The following is a 26941-nucleotide window of genomic DNA, read 5'->3' as shown; positions in this document are numbered from 1 at the left end:
TAGGTAGAGAGATTTCGTCGATGAGAAAATAAGGATTGCAGGGGTGAAGTGACTTGTCCAAGGTCACTGAGCCTGAAATTGGCCGAGGCGGCTCTCAAATGCAGTTCTGCTTGACCCTACAGCCTTCCCATTCTTTATTTTTAATAGTTCACATTTTTTAACACGTGGGTGTTGTCAGTGGAAGCAAAACCACCTTCCGAGAAGGCTGTCACACTGATAAACACACATCTGGTATTTCGGTCTGCGGTTTTATGGAGCCTGGACTTTTACAGGTTAGGGCATTCTCTTTCTCCTGGGAGAGGATGTAATTATGCCGCAAACATTCTTCCTTTTCAATCACCTGCTCTTCTGACACCTTGTGAAATGGTGAGTCTCCTCTGTAAATACAGGAGACACCTCCTAATTCTAGGTATAACAGAAGATGCCGACAGTTCAGGGCGACATGCTCACCTGAGTATTCACTGTTGATACAACGAATGTTGATACTTTGAAAAGTGGTTTGCCACCATCAACCCATTTAATGTCACTCCCACCATGCTGCAAAAAAAGAGTTTGTTACTGTTACTGTGGCAATTTGAGAGAAAGCAAATGTTGTTTAGTTTATGTTAATTTGCCATTCTGAACCATTAATCTTACATTACTACAGAGACAGAAAATAAAAGATTCAAATACACTTGGCAATATTGATAAATGAGATCAACGTGGTATCAGGGGATCATTCTTAATAGATAATTTCTACGGGTCATAAAGTAAATAAGATATCTGAAAAATTATAGGTGTACTTGATTCATAACTACAATGGATGCATACACTAGGGTTGGGTTAATTTAAATGCAGAAAGAAGATAACCTCATGCCATTTAGCTCATGTATTTTTTTCTCTTAAATTATACATCATTCAATACCTTTCCACTTGCAGAATCTTGAAAGCTTAAATAATTAGGAGGCAGGCTTGTAGCTATTGGGATATTGTACTCTTGAGAAGCTATCTGATCATGTTTCATTAGAGGAAGCCAAGCATATCCAACTGTACAAAGCAAAAACAAAGAGAAAACTTATACAAACCACCATGGTAAGGAGTAAAAATAAAGCGAATTATCATTTATATATTATCACCCAAATTTTTAACAAATCAGAGCTTTTAAAATACTCTCCCATTCAAATCAAACAGATGCAAAGCTGTTTCAGATCGCTTCCTGCCAGTACCTGATGTTTCCAGAACTTCCTTCTTTTTGGCATTAGCTTTTGCATTTATGTCACAAGTGACATGATAAAAAGAAAACAGAATATGATGTTTCTCGTGGAGTTGTGTTGGTAGCTCAATTTTCACCTGCAAGGAAAGAGGTAAGAGCTGGATTGAAATTGAAATCATTTGCCCAGGGTCAGGACAAGACAAAGCATAGGCACCTTGGCCTTTTAAAAAATTCTTTAACTGAAATCAAGGTCCACGTTTAACAGTCAGTGTTAGAAGTACTGACTTAACTCTCAATAAATCTCTATCCTGCTAGCAGTAATAGATTAACATGTTGATACTTTTACTTCTTTATTGTGGTGAATGATGATAATTTAGAATACCTGGTATGTCTCATTAGATAATTTATGCTACTGTAGTATGGATTAAAAACACACATACACACACAAACGCACATGCAGATATAACTGTAGAATATAAATAAGGCATGGATTGAGCATCTGTCATTAAGGGACATAAATTGAGTGAATAGTGAGTCCTTGCCTCCCAAAGAGTGTTGCATGAGCATCACTTGGGAGCTCATTAGAAATGGAGAACCTCAGATACCACCCCAGACATATGGAATCAGAATCTTCATTTTAATAAGATCCCCAGATAATTCATAGGCACACTGCTGAGAAACATGATGCAACTTAAGCACAGAATTTATCCCTTTAAAAAATAATAAAAAAGATATGTAGTATATATTGGATAAAATTTATATATTGTGGTAACTAAGTAATGAGGCATTTTATGAAGAGGTCTTGCTGTAGCTATATCAAGAATGCTTCTGAATGAACAAAACATAAAATTGATATAGGTTAAGCCTATACTTAATGAGCATACTCAATGTTCCTGGAAAGAAGGATTTTGAAACCTTCTACATTTTATTGTGCTTGGCAGTTTTCAACCCTCTGCCACATACGTTGTCATTTAATTCTCCCGAGAGAGAGAATTATTGTGAAGGAGGGCCACACAGAGGTAGGAGCCGAGGTGAGAGAGGTTGGGAGGAGGCTTTGAGCCACTAGGATCACGGGCACTCAGTAACAGGACCTTCCAGGGCGACGCCCCATGTCTTCCGATCATCAGTTCCCACTGCAATCCCAGGGTTTCATGTAGGGAAGCTGCCTTCCACTCAATATCAGCAACTACTGGCTTCCAGAATAGTCAAATCAAGCACTAAGGTGATAGAGAGCCACACAAATTATCAACTGGCTTATATTAGGCTCTTTGTGCATCTATCTAGCTGGCTAATTTATTTCCACATTGTTCAGGAAAGGATTTAGTACATTGGTTTTCAAAGTGTTGTTTCTGGAACAGTAGCATCAGCATCACCTAGAAACGTGTTAGAAATGCAAATTCTCAGGCCCCATCCCAGACATATGGAATCCAAAATCTGGGGTGGCATCTAGTAACCTGCTTTAACACGCTTTGATTCTGATGCATGATAAAGTTTGAGAAGTCCCGAATTAGAATGGTTTGTAAGCTTCCATATTCTTTGTAAACCAGCATGCTAACCTGGTAAAAAGCCAATGTATAGTTCAAAATATACAACAATTGACAATGCAATATAATAAAATTCTTTTTTTTTTACCCAAAGTAATGAGCACATGCGAATGCAGCAAGTACTTGAAACTTCTAGTTAACTAAATATTAATGTAAACATTCTTCACTTAACAATTACTGCAAGTATTCATATTATAACTGTGCCTTGGAAGAATTTACACCCATTTTTGAAATTTATACAATCACTTTTCACAATAATAAAGAAGAAAATAAAGCCTTAGTTTTGAATCTGGATTTGCAGAGTTCACCAGGCTATTCATTACCTACATGTGCTCCTGTGGAAAAGCTCATGGCTTTTATAAGGATTCAGGGAAGCACACGAGAGTGAAGGAGATTAAAAGCCAGAGTTAACAGTGAGTTTTTTAATCTTATATGTCTACAGAGAATGTACCTTTATGGTGGGCTCTGCCAAGGGGTCAAACAATACAGTAAATATTTTATAATGCAATAATAGCTCTTTTCCTTAATTTTTTTAAAGCTTTTATCCTGAGTTTATAGGGAAAAAAATTTAAGAGTATTAAATGAATGTGGAGGAAAGAGATAAAGTTAAGCTGGTCTGTGGTTCATTGGTGTTCCTTTAATTAGTTTTAAAATGACTGATGTGTAACAAGGTTGGGTAGGCAGAATAACAGCCCCCCAAAGATATCCTTTGTGTCCTAATACCCAGAATCTGTGAATATGTTACTTCACATGGTTAAAAGGGACTTTGTAGGTGTAATTAAATTAAGGATCTTGAGATGAGATTATGCTGGATTAGCTCATGGGTCCAACGTAATCACAAAGGTTATTATTGGAGCAGGGGAGTCAGAGTCACAGGAAATGCGAGGAGGGAAGCAGAGGTCAGACTGATGAAGTTGGTAGAAGGGGTCATGAGTCAGGGAATGCTGGCAGCCTCTAAAGATAGACAAGGCAAAGCAAGGATTCTCCCTTAAAATCTCCAGAAGGAGTGCAGGCCTGCTGACAGCTTGCTTTCGGCTCTGTGAGACCCATTTCACAATTCCGACCACCAGAACTGTAAAATAATGGATGTGTGTCGTTTAAGCCGCGAAGCTGTGGCAATTTCTCATGTGAGTAATAGAAACTAATACCAAAAAAATGTGATTTTAAAATCCCGAACATCATAGCAGCAGATTGCGTTATCAGTTCTGGCCTTTGCTTCATGGCTAGAAATGAAATGTAATCACTGAAACGTTTGTAAATTACCACTGACCCAGTGAGTTTTTTATATGTGTTATGACAGAGCTGTGAAACTTCAGGATCTGGAGTCACACAACCTGGTTTGAATTCTGATTCTCACTCATTAGTTATACACTCTCAGAGGAGCTACTTCTTTGAGTCCCATTTCTTTATCCATAAAATTGGAAGATGTGATGGTTAATTTTATGTGTCAACTTGACTGGGCCGCAGGATGCACAGATAGTTGGTTAAACATTATTTCTGGGTGTCTGGAAGGGTGTTTCTAGAAGAGATTAGCATTTGAACGGGTGGGCTGGATAAAGCAGATGGCCCTCCTGGTGTTGGGGGGGATCAATCCATCTGCTGAGGACCCAAATAGAACCAAAAGCAGAGAAAGGCTGAATTTCCTCTCTGCCCGACTGCCTGACCTGGAGGGTAGATCTCCTGGCTTTGGTGTTCCTGGCTCTCACCTTCCTGAGGCTCCAGCTGCAGATGGCAAGTTGTAGGACTTCTCAGCCTCCATAATGACGTGAATTGATAGCTTATTTATTATTATCTATCTATCTATCTATCTATCTATCTATCTATCTGTCATCATTATCATCATTATCTATCTTCATCATTCTCATCATCTATCATCATCATCTATCATCTAGCTAGCTATCATCTATCTATTATCTATCATCTCCCCTATTGGCTCTGTTTCTCTGGAGAACCCTGTGGGGATTAAGTGAGATGATACATATATGGAGTACAGCATGGTGCCTGGCACATAATAGGAGAGTCTTGAGAGTTGGTGAGGGCAGGTCTTATTCCATGCCACGTTTAGAGACGAGGGGGTCCGAGGTCACTCAAGTTCACACTGGTTTTGAGCAACAGTGCTGGCTCAAACTCTATCTATTCCTTTGTTCTTCCCATCAAGACATGAAATGCTGCTATTGAGTGGTAAAAGCCACCTAATGCAATCTTTATTATATTGATCAGAGAAATAAAAGAAACAAAATTAGTTTCACTTGAAAAGAATGAAAACAAACAAACAAAATCACATTTTCAAGAGTAATTCTGTGCTGAAATATTTGAATTTGCAGCCTACTGTACTTCTGGAACAACCGTCATTGACGTAGTTTCTGACTCTTGGTTGAGCAAATGTCTGTCGAGGCATGTCCTTAGTCTGAGCTGTGGTCAGCAGTGAGTGTTTGTCCCTGTGTGGTATCTGGCCCACTCGCCCATCTGTGAGGAGCTGCTGGGGACCGGGGAGGTCTGGTCCTTACCTCGTCTGAGAAATCCGGGTTCTGGGAATGGTGCAGAACTGCTGTGTAGGCGGCTGAGGTGAAGAGGGGCCCTCCAGGCTTCCCATAAATACACTGTTTAAAAAGTTATGAATGGAATAATTATGAATGTCTGAAATTAACCCTGAGCTCAGAAAAGAGGCCATAACTCTTCAGTAACCAATACTGGGATGATGATGAATTTTGTGATAAGTTGCCAGATTTAGCTGACATCTAATTAACCTTAAGCTTCTTTGACCTGTTGTCCTGTATTTATTATACAGTGGGGTGCTACTGAAAAAAAAATTTGAAGGTTTTAATTCATCGTGTAGATATTACATCAACACTGAATACTTGAATCAGTTTCCTACCTAACTTGATTACTAGGACATAAGATCTCATTCGTTCCATTCTGAGTCTTGCAGGATGGCCTCTTGAAGGGACCAATGGTATCCAGCTCTGGTCTAGAGTCTGAGGTGATCAGCTGGGTGACCATGAAGGTTGGTTAGACCCTGGCCCGTGATAAGCCAGCCCTCAACCAAGAATGCTGAGCTGGCAGGATAGGGCTGATTCCAGGCTCCACCATATTGAATTACTATTCTATCCCAGTTATCTATTCAGGCCAGGGGATGTGACATGGCACTTCTTAGTCATGCAGCTTAAAAGCTCTCTTAGCCACGGCTCAGGGGCCCCTCTTCCGGTGCCTGCTGTATCTGTGCAATGCTTTAGAATGCGATGAAACGGACGCACATACCTCTTTGCTAGAATTTTCTGCCTGAACACTACTCTAACAGGTCTGCGTGTTTGCTTGGTCATTGCCTTTGTTTGCTTGGCAACTGCTTTTCACTTTATTTTTTCTCTCCTGATGCTAATGCTATTGTGGAACTTGGAATCTGTGGATGCCGAGAGTGGCTCAAGACTATTTTAAAGAACTCATTCTCTCTCCCCTGCATGATTCATTCAATCACTCAAATTGATTATCGTTCTTCTGAATAATGCTACAAACCTTCTTAACGCAGAGAACACAATAGGTACCCGACAGAGTGCTTTAAGAGATTATCTCAGATAATTGTGGGGATTAGCTAGAAATTTGTTTCATCCTTTACTATCTCGTTCCTCTGATTCACCAAAACTGGGAAGATCTGGCCACAGGCCACCAAAAATAATTTTCTTTTCTGTTCTATAGGTTATTTTATGTTGTTTGAAGCCCCTAAAATAAAAACAGTACATATCAAATATGAACCCTGAAAAATGTCATCCAGTTACAGCTTTATCGGTTAAAAAAAACAGCACAGTTCATACAAACCTCATCGTTTTATTGATCCTATTAAAACATGTGATCAACAGCTGGGATGGATTTCCCAAGCCATTCCCAGGTCCTTGGGCAGTTAGCCACACGCATCTTCCATACACACGAGCATCCCACAGACCCGCTGCATGAGCCATTCGGCCAGTGTGCAGCAGCCCCCCTCCGCAGGCCACACCAAGGCCAGCTGGGATGTGGCATTTTAAATCAAGCATGCTAAATTGAGAGGCAGGCGAATCTTTGAAAAGGGCAAAGTCTTCCAGAAGGGAATCTTTGCATTTATTTTACACTAGAATGATTTCCTTTTTTCCAAATCATGAAAAGCTAAGCAGAGCCATGAGACTGGAATTTCTAATAGGTCTAGTTAATGATGGCTATTAAGTCAGGTATCTTTTAGGAAATTAAAAGCAAATGTATTGAATTGTGCCCCTTTCCATCACACTCAAAGAAAAAGCCCCACAGTGGTGGAAAGAACCTGCCTGTCTCCTTTATGTTGTGTTCCCTCGCATTCTTGGCTTACCTTCATGGGCTTGGCACCTTCGTCGTCAGAATTTTTGAATTCAATGCACACGGTTATATTTCGTGCCTGAAATTATAGCAAGGAAAAATGGAAATTGTAATTGCCTGTTATATAACACCAAGAAATAATACAAGTGCCTAAAATAAGTAGTTTCTAATTAAATCTGAAAAATGTACAATACCCAATACTTTCTTGTGACATTATCCACTGTGTTCAGAAATAGCAGAAGGATTTGGAGAGATTATTTAAAGGGGAAGAAAACCTCATATTGAAAGGGGGCAGGTGTATTCTTTTCAGAATATCTTAAGAAACTAAAAAAAATGTCTAGAACAAACTATTTAGGGCTGAATCAGAAAGGTTATTAATATATCATATAACTGTGCATCTTTAAATACTTTTAAGGGAAAACTCATCACTGTTTCTTATTAAGCATTTTCTTCAAATAGCTTTATTTTCCAAAGTGTTGAAAAAAATAGTAATTTGTATTTAAACTTTCAAGAAACCATCTTAACGTGCTTTAAATAGAGTGGAGAGAGATGTCATCTCAGAAACATATCATACCTTGTTGAAACATTTCTGGCTATCATACTTGAGGTGCTTGGGGTAAATGTAAATTTGATTTTTGTATACTCTGTAAGGACGGCAGTACTTTGTTGAGTCATAAACAAATTCTTCCACCTCCACTGTGGGTTCCGGTTGAGCCGTCACGTTGAAAGGCTTGACGGGGATAAAGGACGATGTTACACAGTCTTTAAAAATCAGAAAATAAGAGTTCATCATTTAATATGATTGTTTTCAAGTGAACAACACTTAACATATTTTTAAATTAACCCACTCAAAATAGAAACTTCATACTTTTGTACCAATTTATGTTAAATTATGCTAGCATGAGAAATTTATAGGAGATAGGCATGAAAGATAATTAAGCTATATATTTACTGTCGAAATTAATGTCTCAGAAACTGGTAAATCTTTTGGATGGGTTTATAAGTATTTTCTTTTTGCATTAAGTTTGATATCAAAAGTAAAGTTTAGCTAATGATCCTTTGAGCATATTAACTGGGTGCTATAGGATAAGGATTAACCCACTGACCTTTGCTAGAATGCTATAAAATAATACAGTTATTGGTATATGACAGAAGGAAACTTTGTCTAAAGGGTCTATGACCAATAGTACCAAAGGGATTAATAGTAAATTTCCCCTGTGGAATGATTTCGCAACATAGGCCTGAAAACCCTCTGTGTTATTTATTTCATTTTTCTCTTCAGTTTTTACAAACTTTAAAAATCTAGCTTGGTAGGAATAGCATGAGGAATTTATAAATTGAAACTTCCGTCACTAAATAATTTGGAGGCTGGAGTTGTGGTACCGAAAGATAGCAAGATGCTCTACCTTCCTTTTCTCTACCTGGAGTCTTCCTGTATTCGAAAAAGCCAAATTAGTAGCTAACTATGCGTGGGAGTCAGATTACAGATTTTTAAAAAAAATCAATTATAATATTTTTATTATTTGTTCAGATTTCTCTAATGTTCTCCGGTCTTTATAAAGAGAATATTTTAGCTTTCCTTTTTCTTATTTTTCTTTTCCATACATAATAAAAGCCACATCCCTCATATCAGGGAGAGGAAATGGCTTAGCGTATCCTCTGCTTTTTCACACCAATCAATATAAAAGTGATTTGGAGCCATGGCTAAGTTAGTATTCTCATTTTATTTCATATTAAAATGATTTGTGGAAAATTATGAGAATGAGAAACTTAACAGTGCTAATGCTAATTCAAATATCCTGTGGTAATAATCTTAATCCTGTTTTTAGTTAATTTTAGATTGCCTGTATTCATTCTTTGCATCACTGAGAAAGTCACTAAAAGGCATAATCAGAAGTAACAAAACAAAATAAACCTATCTCACAACTTAAGAAATAAATTCTGAAACTCTTATTCACAAGGTAATAAAAGCTCTTTCTGAAATTCAAATTTACATTGCCATAAATAGGATGGACTTATGAGAACAGTCGGGTGGCTATGCATGGTGTTCAGAGTAACCCTTTGGCAGTATACTTTGGCAGAACCAGCACTGTATTTTGAATCAGAGGAACTAGATAGAATATAAATTTTCCTATTAGGAGTTATTGGTTTATCAGTCTATCTGAACCCAATTTTGTTCATTTGCAACCCTTCAGGAGTTTGAGTCTTAAATACCATAATTTAATACCTCACTGGGTACATAATGCAAACCAGATAAATATTAGGTTATCCTGACTATAGTTCTTGTCCAATACTACCTAAAATCTTAACAAAGAAATCAGAAGCCCCCAAATTTCTATAGGATAATGAATTTCATTTATCTCAAACTTTGAAGAAGAGACATTCCAAGCAAACCTTTGTAACCAACCGACTATCCAACCAACCAACCAATCAACCAAAAAAAAAAAAATAACCCACTAAATATTCAAAACTCTACAAAGCAAACCACATGACTTTTATCATACTTGGATGCTCCAGAGGAATGTTCTCAACAGTGATATCGAGGCTTCCTGGAATGGTCTGCATTTGCTTATTCTGTCGGCCCTGTGGAAGTATGCCAACACAGAAACACACACACACACACACACACGCGCACACACACACACACACACACTGAATTAGTGTCAGAACAGTCAACTATAATTATGAGATAAGACTAAACAGTAGGACCCTAACCAATCTTGTGAATAACTTTATTTAGCTAGTTTTATCTCAAAAATGAAAATTTATGTGATATTGCCAGTCCTCCTAGGTGGTCTCCCATTCAAGTACTAACCGGGCTTGACCTTGTTTAGCTTCCTAGATCAGACAGGATCGGGCTTGTTCAGGGTGGCATGGCTGTAGACAGTTTTAAGGCTGGATTTTGCTACGAGTGCTGCATGGGCAGTCTGCCTTTTCCCTTTTCACTAACAATCAAAGAGGACAGTGAACCTTTCTCTGATCTTGTTCTTCTGCCTTCTTTCACTCTCGTGAATGTACGCAGAAGCCCCTTTCCTGCCTCTCCCTGCTCTCCACTCTGAATCTTGAATCTTGCATTTCTTTCCCTCCCTCTCTATTAAAACCTCCTTGCCCATCTTCCCTTATAGTAAAGTGAAAGCAGCTGATAACTGTTTCAAGCGTTATCCCTCTCAGGGACTCTGCTTTGAAAGGTGGAATAATTATAGTAGTGGGTAAGAGCCAGCTCTTCCCAGCTTGTGAGAGCGGATTGTTAAGTTTTCAGTTATTTTGCTTGTTAACTGTTAAATACAACTATTATTAACAATAAAATTATATAACCTTATCATTAAACAAATTACATTAAACCCCAAGATAATAAGTACCACTCAAAACTGATCATAGGGCACAAGAATCCTGTGTGTATTAGGGGACTAACAGTTTAAGATAAGTTGCTTGTCATGAAAGATCTTATTATCGGATATTAAATGTATGCTGATTCATTTTTAAAATGTGGCTTTTATATTTTTCATTTCTTAGCATTAATTTCTATCATTTCCTCCAAAAGCATTTGAATGACAGAAATATTATGAATTACTGTATTTGTAGCAATTAATAACTCCATAGAGTTTCAAAATATAGTTTGAAGAGTCCTCAACACTTCCCCTATTTAGAGGTGTCTGTGTTCCCTTCCTTTGAACCTAGGCTCTGTGACAGCTTGACAGTATATTATGGCAGAAATGGCACTGTGGCATTTTCTCAGCCCCAGTGTTAAGAAATTGGCAGTGAACATTCTCTGTCCCTTGGAACCTAACCATGAGAAAACCACAGTATCTCATGGAAAGTGTCTCATGGAGAAGAACCAAAGTCCCTAGCCCACAGTTCCAGTTGAGTTCCTACTCAACTTGGTAGTCATCAAATGAATCATCTTGAAGGCGGATCCTCTGGCTCCAGTTGACCCCTCCCAGCCGATGCCCTGTGCAGAAGACACAGGCTCTCTTCATCTAGCCATGCTCAAATTATGAATTCAAGAGTGAAATAAGTGATGTTGTTATTTTAAGTCACTATGTTTTGGGGTGATTTGTCACATAGCAATAGATAACTAACATAGTTTAATGCTTCACATTCCTTCCTTATAATTCTGGCAAATCTACTCCTGTGGATGTCATTTGGGCATATGTGAGGTCATCTGCAAAGCATCTGCTTCCTGGAGGCATTTGGATATTTGCAAATCCAGCGATCAAGTATTGTTTATGCATAAATGACATGTCAATAATAGCAATGTACCTAATTCGTGTTAATTTCAAGAGTGTCAAAAAAGTCTTACCTCCTATAATCTGACACTAGTTTAAGTAGGTCCTCAGTTGAAATCTTGCTACTTTCGTGTCTATACAATGGTGAAAATCTTGAGTCTCTGTCCACATTTCCCTGGTTGTCCTTAAAAACTGATCTAAAAGAAAATATTTGTTCAGGTTGGTATTAGGATATTGTTTACAGAGTTGTGTTATAAAAGTTATTAAAATGATTTAATTTCCCATTTATAAAAACTTCCGTTAGAAATAAACTTATAAAATAAAAAGAAAAGAAAACTTCTTAGGTGAAAGTTTCATTTACACACTATATTTGTTATCTTTAATTTTTTATTTTTACCTCGGTGTCTATAGTGACAGCAGCCTGTATTTCAACTACATTTATTTATGATTCAGTACTATGTCAAAACGTTGGAGTATTAGGGGAGTGGAAAGGAATAGGGACACCTGTTATTCCTTTTTCATTATTTCCTGAGCAAGCCAGGGCCACTTCCATTTGGGTGGCACCATTAGAATTTACAAGTAGTGGAAAAGGAATGAGATTGTATACATAGGTAGACAGGGCCAAACTTTTGAAAAATTTTCATGGAGATAAATGTGCTCGTCCTAAGTTCTAGGACAGAGACAAGTAAAATGAAGAACATCTAAGTCAAAATTTGTATTAAATAATGAGAATGCCACAAGCCTAGGGCATTAATTTTCTTCCTTGATCCATTTCCTTGGCACTGTATAGATTTAGTTAAAATACATAAATTGTTTTTGTTCAAATAATAATATCAGGCAATGCTTGCTGACAAGCTAGTATACACAGCATGCTTAATATCACTTTTCCTTCCTCATAATTCATCATACTCTGTGCTCATTAAAGAAAATTAGATTCATGTGTAATTGATTTTTCTTTAATGTTAGAGAAATGCTGAGTTTTCATTTCTTCTAACTTAAGGACCTCAACTAGACAATTTTATTACTCTTTAAATTAACCAAAGATTTCAATACTCAGGCTGAAATGGCCATTTAAATGGATATCTGATCATAGAGCTTTAATGTCAAATAATATAGAAAATGCAGAAGGGATTTTTCAGAATGTTATTTTTAGACTCCTTCAATTTTTCTTCTCATTTTTCTCTAAGTACTAAGTGAGGGAATAAAAAAGGTCCCTTATCAAATAACATTGGGGAAGCAGAATGAAAATATTTAACTTGAAGATTATTTTTATTTAAATATGATACAGGGCTTTTATTTGAGCATGTGACATGTTGAAACCAATACGATGTATTTCCCAACATGAGAGGAAGTTAACTGAGCTTGGGCAGTAGTTATTTTGATTAACTAGTCGCTTCAAATATACTGATAGACTCGAGTAGTATAACTCGTTTTTGCTCTTATCCACAGCTCTGCCTTGGAAATAGTTTACTTATACTGGACATATTTTGAAGAGAATGAGGAGCACAGCACCATGAAGTCCTGCTCCCAGTGCCATATACTCCGTCCTTGAGTGATAAACATGCTAACTGGCAAGAAAACACAGAGCTGACTCATTTACACAGATGCTTTCAGGATGGTTGGGACACTTTGCCTAATTTCGACTGCTACAGTTGAGCAACAATCAGTATATGGTGATGGTCTCAGAATGATGACATTTGGGATATGAAGGAAGAAAGTGCAGTATGTAGCCTAAAGGAAAAGAAGCTTGGATGTCCCCGAGAGCTTCATCCATAAGCTGCATGAATAGCCATGTTGTTTAGAAAGAATTGGGCCTATTTTTTTGTGGCTATGGAAGACAAAATATAAAAGTGATTGTTAAGCAGTTTAAAAATATTTTTGAAAAGTGAATTATCTAACCATTAGAGCTACAGAAAGACAAAAGAAACCACCACCGTGGGATGTATTGTTTTTGTCACTGCAAAGACGCAAATGAAGTTGAAGGACCATTTGTTGGGGATGTTGTTGCACTGTGTGCCTTCTATAGTTGTAGAAATACAAGGATAAAATTTTTATTTCAATCTCATTCAATTTCAAAGAAAATCCAGTGTTATGTACTGGTCGATTTTGAATGTCAAATGAGACAGACTAAAAGAAATCAAAAAGAGTCTTGGCATGGATTTTGGCACATATGATTCTGGGGCTGATATGCATGGAGAGAGTTCCATTTAACAACATGATCTATTTGTAAGGGTTGGCTTTTTCTCAAATCAATGAGTGTAAAGCACCCTATAAACCTATGTAGCCATCTGAATGTGTTTTCTTTACCTATCCCAAGTAAATTTTTTTTTTTTTGCTATAAAATGGTACCACAGCTGGTGTCAAAAATAAGAACATGCACCAAATTAATATCAGATAAAATATTCACAGTGATGAACACTGTGTGTTGCAGTGGGTAGGATGATTGGATCTGGGTAAAAATATGGTCATAAGCTAAATTGCGAATTCTATACTTTGAAGTGGCAGTGGATTCTAAGGACCGAGGTGTTTTAGAGTACACTCAAAATTGTATTATGAAACAAACTGCAATCTAGAAACATGATAGAAAGAAAAAGTAGCCAGAAAATCAGCAGTTTCAATAGGGTATTAAAATGTGTCAGAAAGCTAGCTTAAGTCAAAATGACATGAATAATAAGGAGCCTTCCTCTGATTTGGTCCACATCTATTCGAAGCTGTTTCTACATTGTGAAAGAGGAATTAAAATCTTCCTTGGTTGTATCTTGCACTTTTTTGTGCGTGTATGTGGTTAGATAACACAAGCGGTCTAACATAAAATCTTCAGAATGGCTTTGCTAACCATTTTTTCTCATTTGCTAGAGATGTTTATGTAAACCTAAGTCATCTATTTATACATACAAATTGGTGGTGTGCACTGTTTCCTAACCTACAAGCAAGCCACTAATCAGGCATTATGTAGCATGAGCTTGTGGTTTTGTTGGCTTTCCTGTTCTAGACATAATTACTTTAATAGTCGGTAATATTATCAGCCTCCCTAGAAACTTCATCTGTCTTTCTTCCAATATATTTTACTAGACAACTTCAAAATAGCATTGTTATATCTTCTCTTTACTGCTCTATAATGGGGAGTTCTTTTACTTATTTCTCTCACATTATTCTTCACTGTCCAAAATTTACGAGAATGAAGAACTCATTGAGATAAACATGATCTCCACAGGTGACTTAAGAATAATCATATTGGAAAAATGACTTTTAATAATAGCTATATCTTTTATTGGGTACATATCTGTGCTCATTAATCCCTGCAACATTGGGTACATATCTGTGCTCATTAATCCCCGTAAATTATTATTATTTTTTTGGTCATTAAAAAAACTGAGATAAAGACAGATCATTAGTACTTGCCTAAGTTTACTTGTCTAGTAAAGAGAGTTCGGATTTCAAATCCAGCTCTGGCTCTAAAATGCCTACTTCTAAAATCTCAGAACAATGCTGAATCCTTAAAAAGACAATACGTTTACCACTACAATTTTGCTATATAGTAATATTTCACTTTAGCGAAGAGATATCTTACTTCTGCTGTCCTAATAGCTTTTCTTTGTGGAAACTGAGAATACTTATCAATACAAAGAGTTTGACCAGCGAACGACAGCTTTCCCTTGAAGCTTATGAGAAATAGAAACAAATTCATCATCAAGTTTTTAGTACATCTCACTAACGTCTTAGTGAGATGGAGAATATCTTGGCATTAACTATCCCTGTAGGGAGAGAGAGAAAGGAGAGAGACAGTGATATCTATGATAGACTTTATGCCAAGTGCTTTTGCTCCTGAGAGTGCACTTGCTGTCCACAAGGCAGGTGTTGTGGTCAGCTTCATTCTGTAGATGGAAACCCTAAGAACTGGAGAGGAAACTTCCCCAAGGTTATGATCTGTAAGTGGTGGCCTGATTTGGACCATGTCTGTCAGACTTGGGCCTGGTCCTCTTCTCCCTTAAAACAGGGCTGCCTTAGGGCAATCTAATTCCTAGAGACCATGTGAATGGATCTTGCAGACTTACATGTTTCTCTTCTCTGCACTTACCTGTCCCCAACTTTAAATAACAACCTCAACATTATAACACACACTAGATGAGTTTACTGTGGTTATATTCAACACTGGGAACTGTGAGACCTGACTTGGTACAAGGAACGGGTTCTCTCCTCCTGGATTGTAAAGTTAATGCCATTGGGACAATGTCACTAACACTCAAATGAATGCTTAATAGGCTCTTTCATTCTGGAGTACCGATTAACCTCATTTTGTACATTGCCAACCTTTTTTTCATATATTTATGCCAGGCTAATTCCTCCTTTAAAAATTTTTTTATTAATAAAGACACTAAGAGATTGAGGAGGACAATAATAATTAATGTTGGAGGAAATCCAAAAAGAAACTTTTGTTTTTTATGTAGGGGTTATTTTTCCAGGAGGATGATTCCACCGTCAGTGTCCACATAACTCAGCTTTTCTATCAGGTAGTCAACTGGCACTGACAAATTTGGCTCTGCTAATCAGTAGTTAAATCAAAGAAAGTTTAAGTGGTCAATCTGATGATTTCATTTAGACATTCATATTTGAACTGTGCTCTACGTGTAGATGAAAACATGCAGCTGCATAGAGAAATGTAGTGTGTCCACCTGAGTTTTATGCACGCCAAACTCTCAGGATTGATATATTGTCAAGTATTTGATAAACCAAACAAATATGATAAATAAGTTATAATTTTGATTTGATCTTACCAAGAACCCTCTGCATACCTGGTCATGCACATGTCATGCACATGTCATGGCTCCAGTCTATTATGAGCTCTTGCTAAATTGTCTTGTGCAATACTTGTTTCTGGGGAGCTCAAGGTGTTTATAAAGATAAACACATTAGCATTCTTTTAAGTGCTGGTATATTAAAAATATACCAGGGAACACAAGTGTTCAAAATGGAAGCTTCTAATGCAGATTGTAAATGCATTCTGTTCTGTTGCCTGCAGTTGTCAACCTACCTCATCGCCCAAGCAAATGGCATGCGGTATTTCCCCAACTTGCTGCAGAACTGTCTGTTGGATTTGAGTATCTTTTGTGCATACTAGGAAAAAAAATAAAAATATTGTTTAGAATGTCACTTCACAAACTGTCCATGTAAAATATGAATCAATACTTTTCCACATTATCTTGTATTGAAATTCAGTGGAATTCTGCCTTCCCGGTCCATAGATTTCCCTCCACAATGATATTCTCTGTGTTCAAATTACTATATAATATTTTTCTTTTTCTTTAGTTTGGAAATTACTCATGTTGGCAGAGGTCAGAAAGATTGTTCTGTATAGAGTTACACAGTAAATACGCTGGGTTTTGTGAGCCATGTGGTCTCCGTCACAACTTCTTAACTCTAATACTGTAGCAAGAAAGCAGCCATAGACAATCCATAAATAAATGAGTGTGATTGTGTTTCGATAAAACTTTATTTACAAAAAACAAGTGACAGGCTGGATTTGACCCACATATTGTAGTTGCCAAACCTTGAATCTCAGAAATATGTTAAATACTACCCTAAATTGTCACACATGCTCAGCTTCAATTGCTATACATTATTTTCCCAATACATTTCATTCGTGTAGAAAATATAGACTTTTATAGTTATTTTCTATTAAAATTGTAGTTATTTTCTATTAAATAGTAATATTCGATTATTAAAGAAAGTATAACAGACAAAAAAGAGAAAAAATTTCCTGTAGTTTCACCATTCAAAGAACTTTCAATATTTCTTTTACTCTTGTTTCTTCACTTAGGTATTATTATAATTTGATATTCAATGATCTATTTTACTTTTTCATTGAGTTCACCATCCGCATTATACTGATGTGTTAGTACATTGTATTCACTTGTTTTTAGTCAGATTAATCCTAACTTTTCTTTATTGTTAACACTTAGATCTTTGGGGTTAAGGCCTTATCCACATTTAAATTTATTTCTACTAATAGGTTATCAAAAGTCGGAAATTGCTGGGTCAAAAAAACATAAACCAAGAATATATACTTTAAAATTTTCCTGGTGAATATTCATTTCACGAATAAGTGAATCTTTTGAGACCTACATTTATCAAACTTGATAATTCATCAAGGCAATGTAATTTTATTTCTTAAAAGCAATCGAAATTATGAATAAAAAGATTACGCATTACCTTGTTGGAGTCTGGATTCTTAATGTAAGGTTCAGCACCACTTGCAATGTTTCCCATTAGTACTTTTTCAATTTTAGCCACCAAAACAATTTCCGAATGTGGATTGCTTACAGAAAATATAGCCTAAGTAAAAGAAAAAAATTAGGGTTAATAAGCTGGTAAGCATCTAGGAAACCACATTAAAGATATTTACAAAATTCCACCTTTTTTTTTTTTTTTTTAAAGAACAGCTTTAAGGAAATTTTTATTTGGGAAATTGCTCATCTTATGTATCGTATGGGTAAGAACAATGGAAGAGCATTTTCCGTCTCATCACGAGGAAACAAAAGTGCAACCTGCTTTGGAAATTTCAGCCATTCCTCTGGAAACCCCTTGACGTGAGGTTCTTCTGATTGTCTTGGGGTGACCGTGTCACTGTTTCCATTTTCCAAAGCCACGGGAGCCCCTGAGAGCATCTGCCTGACAGCAGTGTGGTTTAGATCCACGTGGAAGTCGGCAGAAATCTTCCTGCTGTTTCTGAGGTCATAAAGTGCCACACTCACAAAAAAAGGCTCAATCTGCAAGAAGAAAGAAGAATTGATGGCTTCGACAAAAACAAAAAATAGAAAAAAAAAACCCCAAACAGTAAAAGTTTTTAAATACTGCCAGAGTATCACAAAAACTGACAAAGATTCAAGAAAAAAGGCATTTCGACTAGAAAAATGGCATTTTCAACTAGAAAAACATCAAGTGCAGTAGAGATTAAATAAAACAAGGACTGAAATCAATAAATATATCTATATGTAATTACCTAGATGTTGCACATATGCATGTATATATGTATATGAATGATTATATACATTATACATTTAATTACATACATGTAATTAACTACAGGCTTCTAAGGATGGAATATGCCTACAAAAAAACCAACATTTCACTTTTGTTTCTACTACTTAATTTTAATTTGATGTCTATCATCTGCCAGTATTCTGTGGACAAGCAGGTTATTCATAAAAACCAAGTTATGACCTAGTTCATCATTGTACAGACTAGCTCACTCTGTGGATTTTGCTGAATTTTTAATAGGTACCGCATGTTCTTTGAAATGTAATTATAAGGCTAGCTTATAACAAGGGTTTTAGTTTAATTCTTAATATTAGCAATACTTCCCTACTGTTAGAAATAGAACGACACATATAAAATACAATTCAATAAGTTATTTTTTTAAAATAAAAAAGTTTTATATTTTACTAATTTAATTTAGTTTAGAAAAACTCTTGGTTTGTGGTAGTGGTAGTCTGCCAAGAGTTAAAAAATGCAAAAATTACATGAAAATAACTCGGGCAGGAACTCAAAACACATTGAAGGTCAAAGGAAAAAAAATTCTTATTATTTTTCCTGAATTGTTGCATTTCGATTTTCATTTCTGCTTAGTGAATGAAAATAAATTACCTACTTTGATAATCCATCAGAAATTAAAGCTCATATGGTGATTCATTTATTTCTCCCAATCCATCTTTTTGACTTAAATGTCAAATCTTACTTTTTGAATCACTAGCTTTTCAATAAGGATTTGTTTAATAAAGCACCTTCAAAGCCTAACAAATGAAGTTATGTTTTTTTATGTTTAGAATTCTGTACTTTTCTTAAAAAAAAAAATTCAGGAACACGAAATTTTAAATGCTGTTCTGCTGTGAAGCAGCTTTATTAGTTCAGATTTTTGGAATCAATTCCCATTTTCAAAGAAATATTTTATATGATAAAAACGTCAACCTGAATTTGATTTTCAAGGACTGACTAAAAAATTACATGTTGTCAAATATTTTTTCCTCATCATGAAAAAGTTCTTTCGGAGTGTTGTTTTTCAGAAGCTCATTCATTAAATGAAGTAGTTGGCTCTTTAGCAACTTGAAGAAATATTTCAATTAATTTAAAAACATGTTCATTGACTTAGAAACAATAAGTTTACAAATAGCTACGTTAATAAAAGAGTGTCATTAAATAAATATACAAAGATTTTTAGAAACAATGCCATTATATAACAAATTGCCGTTGAGTTAAGGTGAGGCTGTTTTGTTTTTTATATCATTACTATAAGCACAATATAATTATATATTAAAAAGCTATTTCCCTGGTTTTTAACATTTTTGTCAACTGCAAAATAAATGAAAAACAATATAGACATACAAAGCACTCCAAATCAACTTCTCCCTCTGGCCTGACAGACATGAAAAGGACACTAAAGCTTCTTGCTGAACTTCTGCCTGTTTTCTTGCTTGGGAAATTGGCCCAAATACAAACATTGAGCTTCTGCATATGGGTTTTAGTACAAAGAAAGGAATTCACGTGGAAGGAGTAATATATGCCCCTGGCCTTGGAAAGAAAAGCCCATTATTTTGGAATTTCATTTTCTAAATTAGATTTTTAAATTACACTTACGGATGTGCCTGGTCAAAGACATCATTTATTTTTATTTAATAAGATGATTAAGTGACAGAGCGATGTGGGTTAAATTTTCCTGATATTTCCAAATGGTTTCAAGAACCAAGTTTTCGGCATTTCTTTTCTCTTTTAAAATCCTGAATGGGAGTATGTTCTGGTTGCTACTCCTGAAGCTTTCACCGCATGTAGGTTTCTCCTGCTGCAGTCACCGGTGTCCTCCTCCTCACCGCATTCGCTGGGTTCCCCTCCCGCTTCATGTTAGTCAGCTTCTCAGCATCGTTCCTCGCAGCGGACTCTTTTCTCTCTTGGCATCGTGATCCACTCTTTCCTTCTTTATCTGCACTTCGATGGTCATTTCTTCGAAGCTTTCTTTGGTCAATTCCCTATTCACCTTTTAAATATTTGGTTTCTGGCCCTTTCTCTTCATACATAGAAATTCCAAGATGATTCCGTCCAGATCACTGCCTGGACCAAACTTCCAAGTTTAGCTCTCCATTCATGGCCAGTGCCCTGAGTTCCAAACTTGTACTTGAATTCGCTCCATGGACATCTCTATTTGCATATCTAATAGGCCTATTTGGCTTAACATGCCCATAAAGGAATTTTGTGGCCCATATCCTCTAAATTGGCTCTCCCTGTAGTCTTCTCCTTAGTAAATGGCACCATAATGCATAGGAATGTTCAAAGAAAAAAACACCAGGAAATCATCCTTGAGATTCTCCTTCCTCTCATCCTCTATATCTAATATATTAGAAAAATCAGTCAGTTCAATGTATAAAACTAAGTCAAATCCATCCCTCTCTCTCCTTCCTTGCCAGCCCTAGTCCAAACGAGGCAGTGAACTACAGCAGCAGCTTCCTAACTGCTCTCCCTGGTCAACTCTTGTTTCCTCCAATACATTCTTCTGATGGATATTTTAAAAATACAAATCAGATCGCACCATTGCAAAAGTACTCTAAACCCTTGAATAATCTCCACCAACGCTTAGGATAAATCTGAACACTTCACCATAGCTAAGACTCTAGCTAATCTTACCTCATAGTGTTTCTCCCACCTCATCTTGGTCTGCCCTCCCCCCTGCTCTCTTCTTCCAGTTCCTAGAACTAACTGACCGAGACTTCCTGTCTTGGGGGATCCACATTTTGCCCTTTCTTATGCCTAGAATGTTTTCTCCCCACCCGACTTTTTATCCTTCTCGACCTTTACGTCTCCGTTCAAATGTCACCTCATCAGAGAGGTCTCCCATGACCACCTTATCTCAAGTAATCCATCTCCCAGTTCCTCTGTGTCACGTTTCTCTCTATTAATTTATTTTAAAGGCCTTCGTACAATGTGCAATTATCTTGTTAATTAATTTATTTTAATTTACTCGCTGTTCTTTTCAAAAAGAATCTAGTCTTCAAGAGGCCAGGGAGCTTGCTTATCTTGTTCTCTGCTATTTCCACAATGCCTGGAACAGGTTTGGCTCCCAGTGGCACACTGAATAATTATTTGCTGGAGGATGAGCAAACTTGACGTAAATTACTTTCTCCCTTACTCACACACCCACTGCACAGTTAGAGTTACAAAATATGAGGAAGATTCTGACTGGTGACACATTTTAAGTTTAGCTTCCTTGTCAACAAGACTCTCACACGTCACGTGGAAAATGTCAAGGCCTTGCATGCATCGTATCTACAAATTTCAAAGCAATTTCCCACATATTAGAATACTAGTTAATAATGATTACTATGCACCAAGCACTATTTAAGTACTTTCCATACGTTACTGCATTTAATCCTCACAAAGGGTATTTGAAATAGTTACTGTTATTATTATCTCCATTTATAGATGAGGAGACTGAGGTAAGCCACTTGCCCAGTGTGGCGGAACTCGTAAGTGGAAGTCACACATTCCGATCCAGGAGAGGCACACGTCACTTGATACTGCTCATTAAATCTGGGGTCCACAGCATGTGCTGTTATCTCACTTCTATACCCGTGAGAAGGAGGCTCAGAGAATCAGTGAGTTGCCTAAGGACCCAAGGGCAATAAGGATTAAAGTCTATTGAAAGAGTTCATCCTTTGGGCTAGCCATGCACTATTACAACGCACAGGCTCGTCCTTAACCCATCATAAACAGAGACATGCACAGGAGTGCGTCTGCTCAGTTTGTAGAGAAGACGTAATGCTGTTTCTGCCTTCTGAAAGCAAATGTGGCTTGTATCATGGATCTGGAACTATGTTTTTTCCTTCGAGGTTGAAGATGACAATTGAGGGATGATATATTAGAAATTAGAAGGGAATACATTAGAAATAATAAAAGGGACATGCAAATATAATATTTATGTTTTTTATTGATAGTAAGATTGTGAGTGATTTTTATTTTCTTCTTTACAGAAACATTTAATAATGTTTATGCTTACACAATGCCCCCTTCCCACATATACACTTACAATTAATATAGAATTGTCCCCGAGAATACGAAGGGAAAATGCCCACTTAGTAGGAAAATAAATCTTAATGAGCACTGCGGTGTTCTCCAAATATCAGTGAAGCACGTTTTTTTTCCTGCCATTTACATGTACCATCTGTACTATAATTTATCTACTATTTATCTAATATTATTTTACTTGATTCACTATTTAGCCTAGTCTTAAACAGTAATAACTGTGAAATCCCAAGTTTGATTTGTTTAATTATTTTCTAATATACATTAAAATAAACATATAAATAATAAAATTAAAATATCAATTTAAAAGCCATCTCAAGTACCAAGAAGATATAAATAATATCATTCAATGATTTAACGAAAAGAATCCTAGAACACAGTCTCTTTGATGCTTCATCTTTAAGTTAATAGAAAATTTTTATGGCAGTATATTGACAATTTCATTTCAGAACTTGTGCACTTTTGTAATGTGGAAAAATGCTGTCAGCCACACTCCCTGGTACACTAGATGGTGTGAACTCAGTGCCCGGAATTATTAGGAATAGAAAAGATTTCAATTAGGGTGGTGCGCTGTTGGCTGATCGCTACAGGAAGGAATACAAGAGAAACTTACGTTCGTTATGGGATCATTTTCATTCTCTGTAACACATCCCTGAAGACTGAAGGTGAGAGCTTTACATATGATCATGATTCTCTTGGCAGCTTTTTCTTCAAATGGTTTGATCACAGACTCGGATTCCAAAAGATCCTTTTTCTGAAGTTTCAAGGTCTAAAAATTTTTTGACAGTTTTACTAAACACACACTCATCACAAAAAAGGAAATTCTAAATTATAAGCCGCGACTGTATTGATCAAGTTCATGTCTGCTTAGAATGGATTCTAATCACTTACATCTATATCTGGGTCCATCGAGAACAGATTGAGTCTCTCCATGTTTCGAGTTGCTTTGACAGTCTCTTCAGTTTCTGTGAGGTACTATAAAGAAAACCGCGTGAGCTCTTGGTATCTAAATATCCAGACACTCACAGGCATCCCTACCGCATGGCCCAGAAGTATCCCCTTAGCATTATCAAGGTTTTAATATCATCCATTAGAATTCAGCAAACCTTATAGAAACGTGCTTTTATTTTTTTGAGTGTTGCATTTCCTAATCTAAATCTTAACAGAAAGCATTTCCTTCTTTCCCGTGAAAGCCATAACTAACAAATAATTCAAATTTATCTGCGTAGTAAAATGTCAGCTTTATTACTTTTGCGAAGTCTGGATGTAGGCTGTTCTCTGAAGAATCTGTTTCCTCTGGTGCGCATTCACATGTGATAGAATTATCTAGTGAATCTAGAAAAGATACACCGAGACAGACTGTGAAATAATATTCACGGGCCACACATTTCTCTAGCCTGTGGTATATCAAAACTGGGTTAGACTCAGGAGCGATGAGGGATGGATGCTGGTGAGCTGATGCCTTTACGTGTCCTGCCTGCAGTACGCTATCGTGTTGAAAGATCTGGGTCTGGCACTCAGACCTGGACATTTTGGGATTCTCTCCCTGACATCATCCTGTGCCCTTAAGAACTCTGGACACTTACAATACTTACATTTATACTTGGGGCTGTCTTGCCTTACTTCATTAGTGCATACTAAAGTTTTCTTATATACGTATCTATGTTGGATAATTCTGGCTCTCAGTCCATCAATTTAAAGCTCACATTCTACCTTCAGTTACTTAAACCCTCTATGACTGTTAACATTAATATTCTAGTTGAACATTACTAAGTAAATCATGAATGCAAAACACCTATGTGGTATATAGTAGTTGTGTTAAAATCAACAAGAATTCTTTCTCATTATATCATGAATTTCACTTTATAGCATATGATATTTAGACTACTAGAACTTAACGATTCTGGTTTCTAAGATCGCATGGTGCTGTGCAAATATCTTAAAATAATTTTTCTTTGGGAGAAGCTACTGACTCTGAAGGTGAACTTGTCTTCCACATAGCTACAGACCTCTCTTTCTATTCTTTTTTATCCTTTCTTTCCTCTCTCTTGCTTCCTTCTCTTTGCCTAGAATGAATTAGAATCTTTTGAAGGAAGTAGGAAGAGCAGAAGTATTTTTTAATCTTACTGAAATTTCTAATGCTATGCAAAATTTATGGAACTTGCACAAGTATATATATATTAGCTTATATATGTATATAAACTAATCTTAGGATGGTCAAAAATTATACATGAAAGATGCCTTTCAACGGAAAGTAATGCATATTTGCCTTTACAGAGCATAAGGTTCGTTAATTCAATGTAATGAAAGGCTATAAAACACACAAAAATAATGCCCCCTCTAAGGTGACATCCCGTTAGACATGAGTATATTTTTGATACGGCTGACAAATGATTCCCGACATCATTTGCTGGGTGTCAACCTCAATTCATCGGCAGCTAACTCAGAATTGTACCTATGTGTGGTGTTCCTCACTATTCAGTAAAAGTAAAGATTCAGGGGTGATTTCCTGGAGCAAATATCTCAGGGATGGATGAGCTAGACCTGACAGTTACCACAGTTACCAGCAGCTTCAATGAACCAAATACACAGGTCGCCCTAGGAAAAAGAAGGGAGGTGGCGCATGCGTCCTCACCCAGGCCCAGATCCGTGAGCTCCGCGCTCCGTCGACCCTGCAGGGGCCCCTCAGGGCTGATTTGCAGGATGCGGTTCAGCGTGTGGATCCATTCCTCCATGTCGCACTCTGTTTCCGCCGCCAGCACAAAATAGGTCAGGTCATTCATTTTCAATTCAAAGGCATATTTTCTTAGTCTGTTATTCTGTGGTACAAAAACAAAAACAAAAACAAAAAGAAAGAAAAAGAAGACACCGGATAATGAGTGTTAGAGTGTGAGACATTTTATATGGGGTCACAGTTCCAAAGTCTTTACACACAGGTAGGTGACATAAAGGATTTTTCAAAACAGAACAAAACTTTAGATGAGTATGAATCATTTTGTTTGGTTTCTTTTAAGACATTTTGTAAGAAGAAAGATTTTATTTAGGCTTTTGTCGATTAGATGATTATGTTGGCTCAAAAATTTCATCTGCAGGCACACATATGAGTATATTCTAAATGTCAGATAATTGATTTGAGTTGCTGTCTTCACTTTCTCACCTCTGTTCTGTCCACGACTCTCCAGTTGGCCTTTTGACCCCGTCGCACTCCAGAGGTAGGGCTTGTCAAGGTCACTAACAAACTCTGTGTTGCCGTACTATCTAAGGGACGTTTTTTTCTTCATATCTCCCTTGACCTTTCAGGAGAATTAACACAATGGCCACTTCCTCCTTCTTGAAACCCACCTTTCTCTGGTGTCCGTGGCCACACTCTATTCTGATTTTCTTTCCTCCTTCTTGACCACCACTTTTCAGTTACCTCTACTGGTTCTTCCTTTTCTTGGTGACTTCTAAGGTTAACCTCAGCTCTGCCTTAAGACTCCTTTCTCTCTCTTCTGCTCCAATGGCTTTAAATGACATCCATATTTCAAGGTGCCCTGGATCCTGTCTTTGACTTCTCCATCAGCCTCCACACTTTTCTCTAAATTGATATCTCTGCTCTGCATTTTGTGACCAATCCATGAGGTCTTTTTCTAGTTCCCTGAAAGTGCTTCTGTTGCATGCTTTGTTGCTGCCACGAGACCTGAAGCAGACCCCCTGCTCCTAAGTGTGCGCTTGCACACACAGACACACGATGTTTGCCCCTCGTGTACTTCGGTGACTTGTATTCAGTCTTCAGTTCTCAACTGTAGTTTATACTTGCTCAGGCAAACCTTCCCCAATTCCTCAGGGAGGATGCAATTCTTGTCTTCCAGGGCACTTATGACGATTTGGAATTACATGCTTATTCATTTTCATGTGTTTGTTTTGACCAACACCTATCTATCTCTCTCACAGCCACCTCCATGAGGACTCGGTCAGTTTCACTCACCACTATATCATTTGCTGTTACATGGAAGGATTCAACATCAGTGGGTTCAAAACAGTCATATTTTACATATTTTCAGTATCAGTGGGTTCAAAACAGTCATATTTTTCAAACAGAATAAAATAGTTTCCTATTCTTGGGGAACTAGCATTCATAGGAAAGAGATGAATGAATGAATGATTAAAGGAGTGAATAGACTATTGAAAAACTGAGATTCTCTGTTACAGGTTGATGCTTTGAGTAGCTACTTAGATTGGTCTTTTACAGAAGGAAGATCTAAGCTGAAATCTGTAGAAAGAAGTGTTTAAGGATGAGAGGAACACATTTAAAGCAGAGGAAACCAAGAGCAAATCATTATGGCAGTTTTATATATTCCTTCCATGAGATTTTAGAAATATAAACTCAAAACTGGGAACTTTTCCCCAATGATACAAACTAGTGTTAGATAACCTGGGGTGGGTGAACATATTCCATCTTTTATTCCCAAGTACTTCTGACACAGATATTGAACTCTTACCCACACTGTTCTAAAGTCTTCAGAGGCCCCACACTGTAGTAAAGGAAAGCCTATACGTTTAAGATAACCCAACTCTGTATAAGAAAAACGCAGATGGGAGAAAAACTGGAAGATGGA

The 26941-nt window shown here is 36.9% G+C and overlaps 1 protein-coding gene across 1 annotated transcript in view; it reads right to left on the bottom strand.

Moving 5' to 3' along the window:
* DOCK10 (dedicator of cytokinesis 10) overlaps nt 1-26941 on the bottom strand; it is a 225511-nt gene that overhangs the window by 55345 nt on the left and 143225 nt on the right. The window contains 16 exon segments of the mRNA XM_039855668.1: nt 451-537; nt 905-1026; nt 1206-1329; nt 5244-5336; nt 7067-7132; nt 7628-7815; nt 9558-9620; nt 9623-9636; nt 11354-11476; nt 16312-16394; nt 17490-17612; nt 17825-18046; nt 22957-23112; nt 23235-23318; nt 23593-23678; nt 24979-25162. Of these exon segments, the coding sequence (XP_039711602.1) occupies nt 451-537; nt 905-1026; nt 1206-1329; nt 5244-5336; nt 7067-7132; nt 7628-7815; nt 9558-9620; nt 9623-9636; nt 11354-11476; nt 16312-16394; nt 17490-17612; nt 17825-18046; nt 22957-23112; nt 23235-23318; nt 23593-23678; nt 24979-25162 (1818 nt within the window).

Source organism: Pteropus medius, unplaced genomic scaffold (genome assembly GCF_902729225.1).
Source record: "Pteropus medius unplaced genomic scaffold, Ma_sr-lr_union100, whole genome shotgun sequence".
Classification (NCBI taxonomy): domain Eukaryota; kingdom Metazoa; phylum Chordata; class Mammalia; order Chiroptera; family Pteropodidae; genus Pteropus; species Pteropus medius.
The sequence above is the reverse complement of the archived record's forward strand: the minus strand, read 5'-3'. Positions and strand labels throughout refer to the sequence as shown.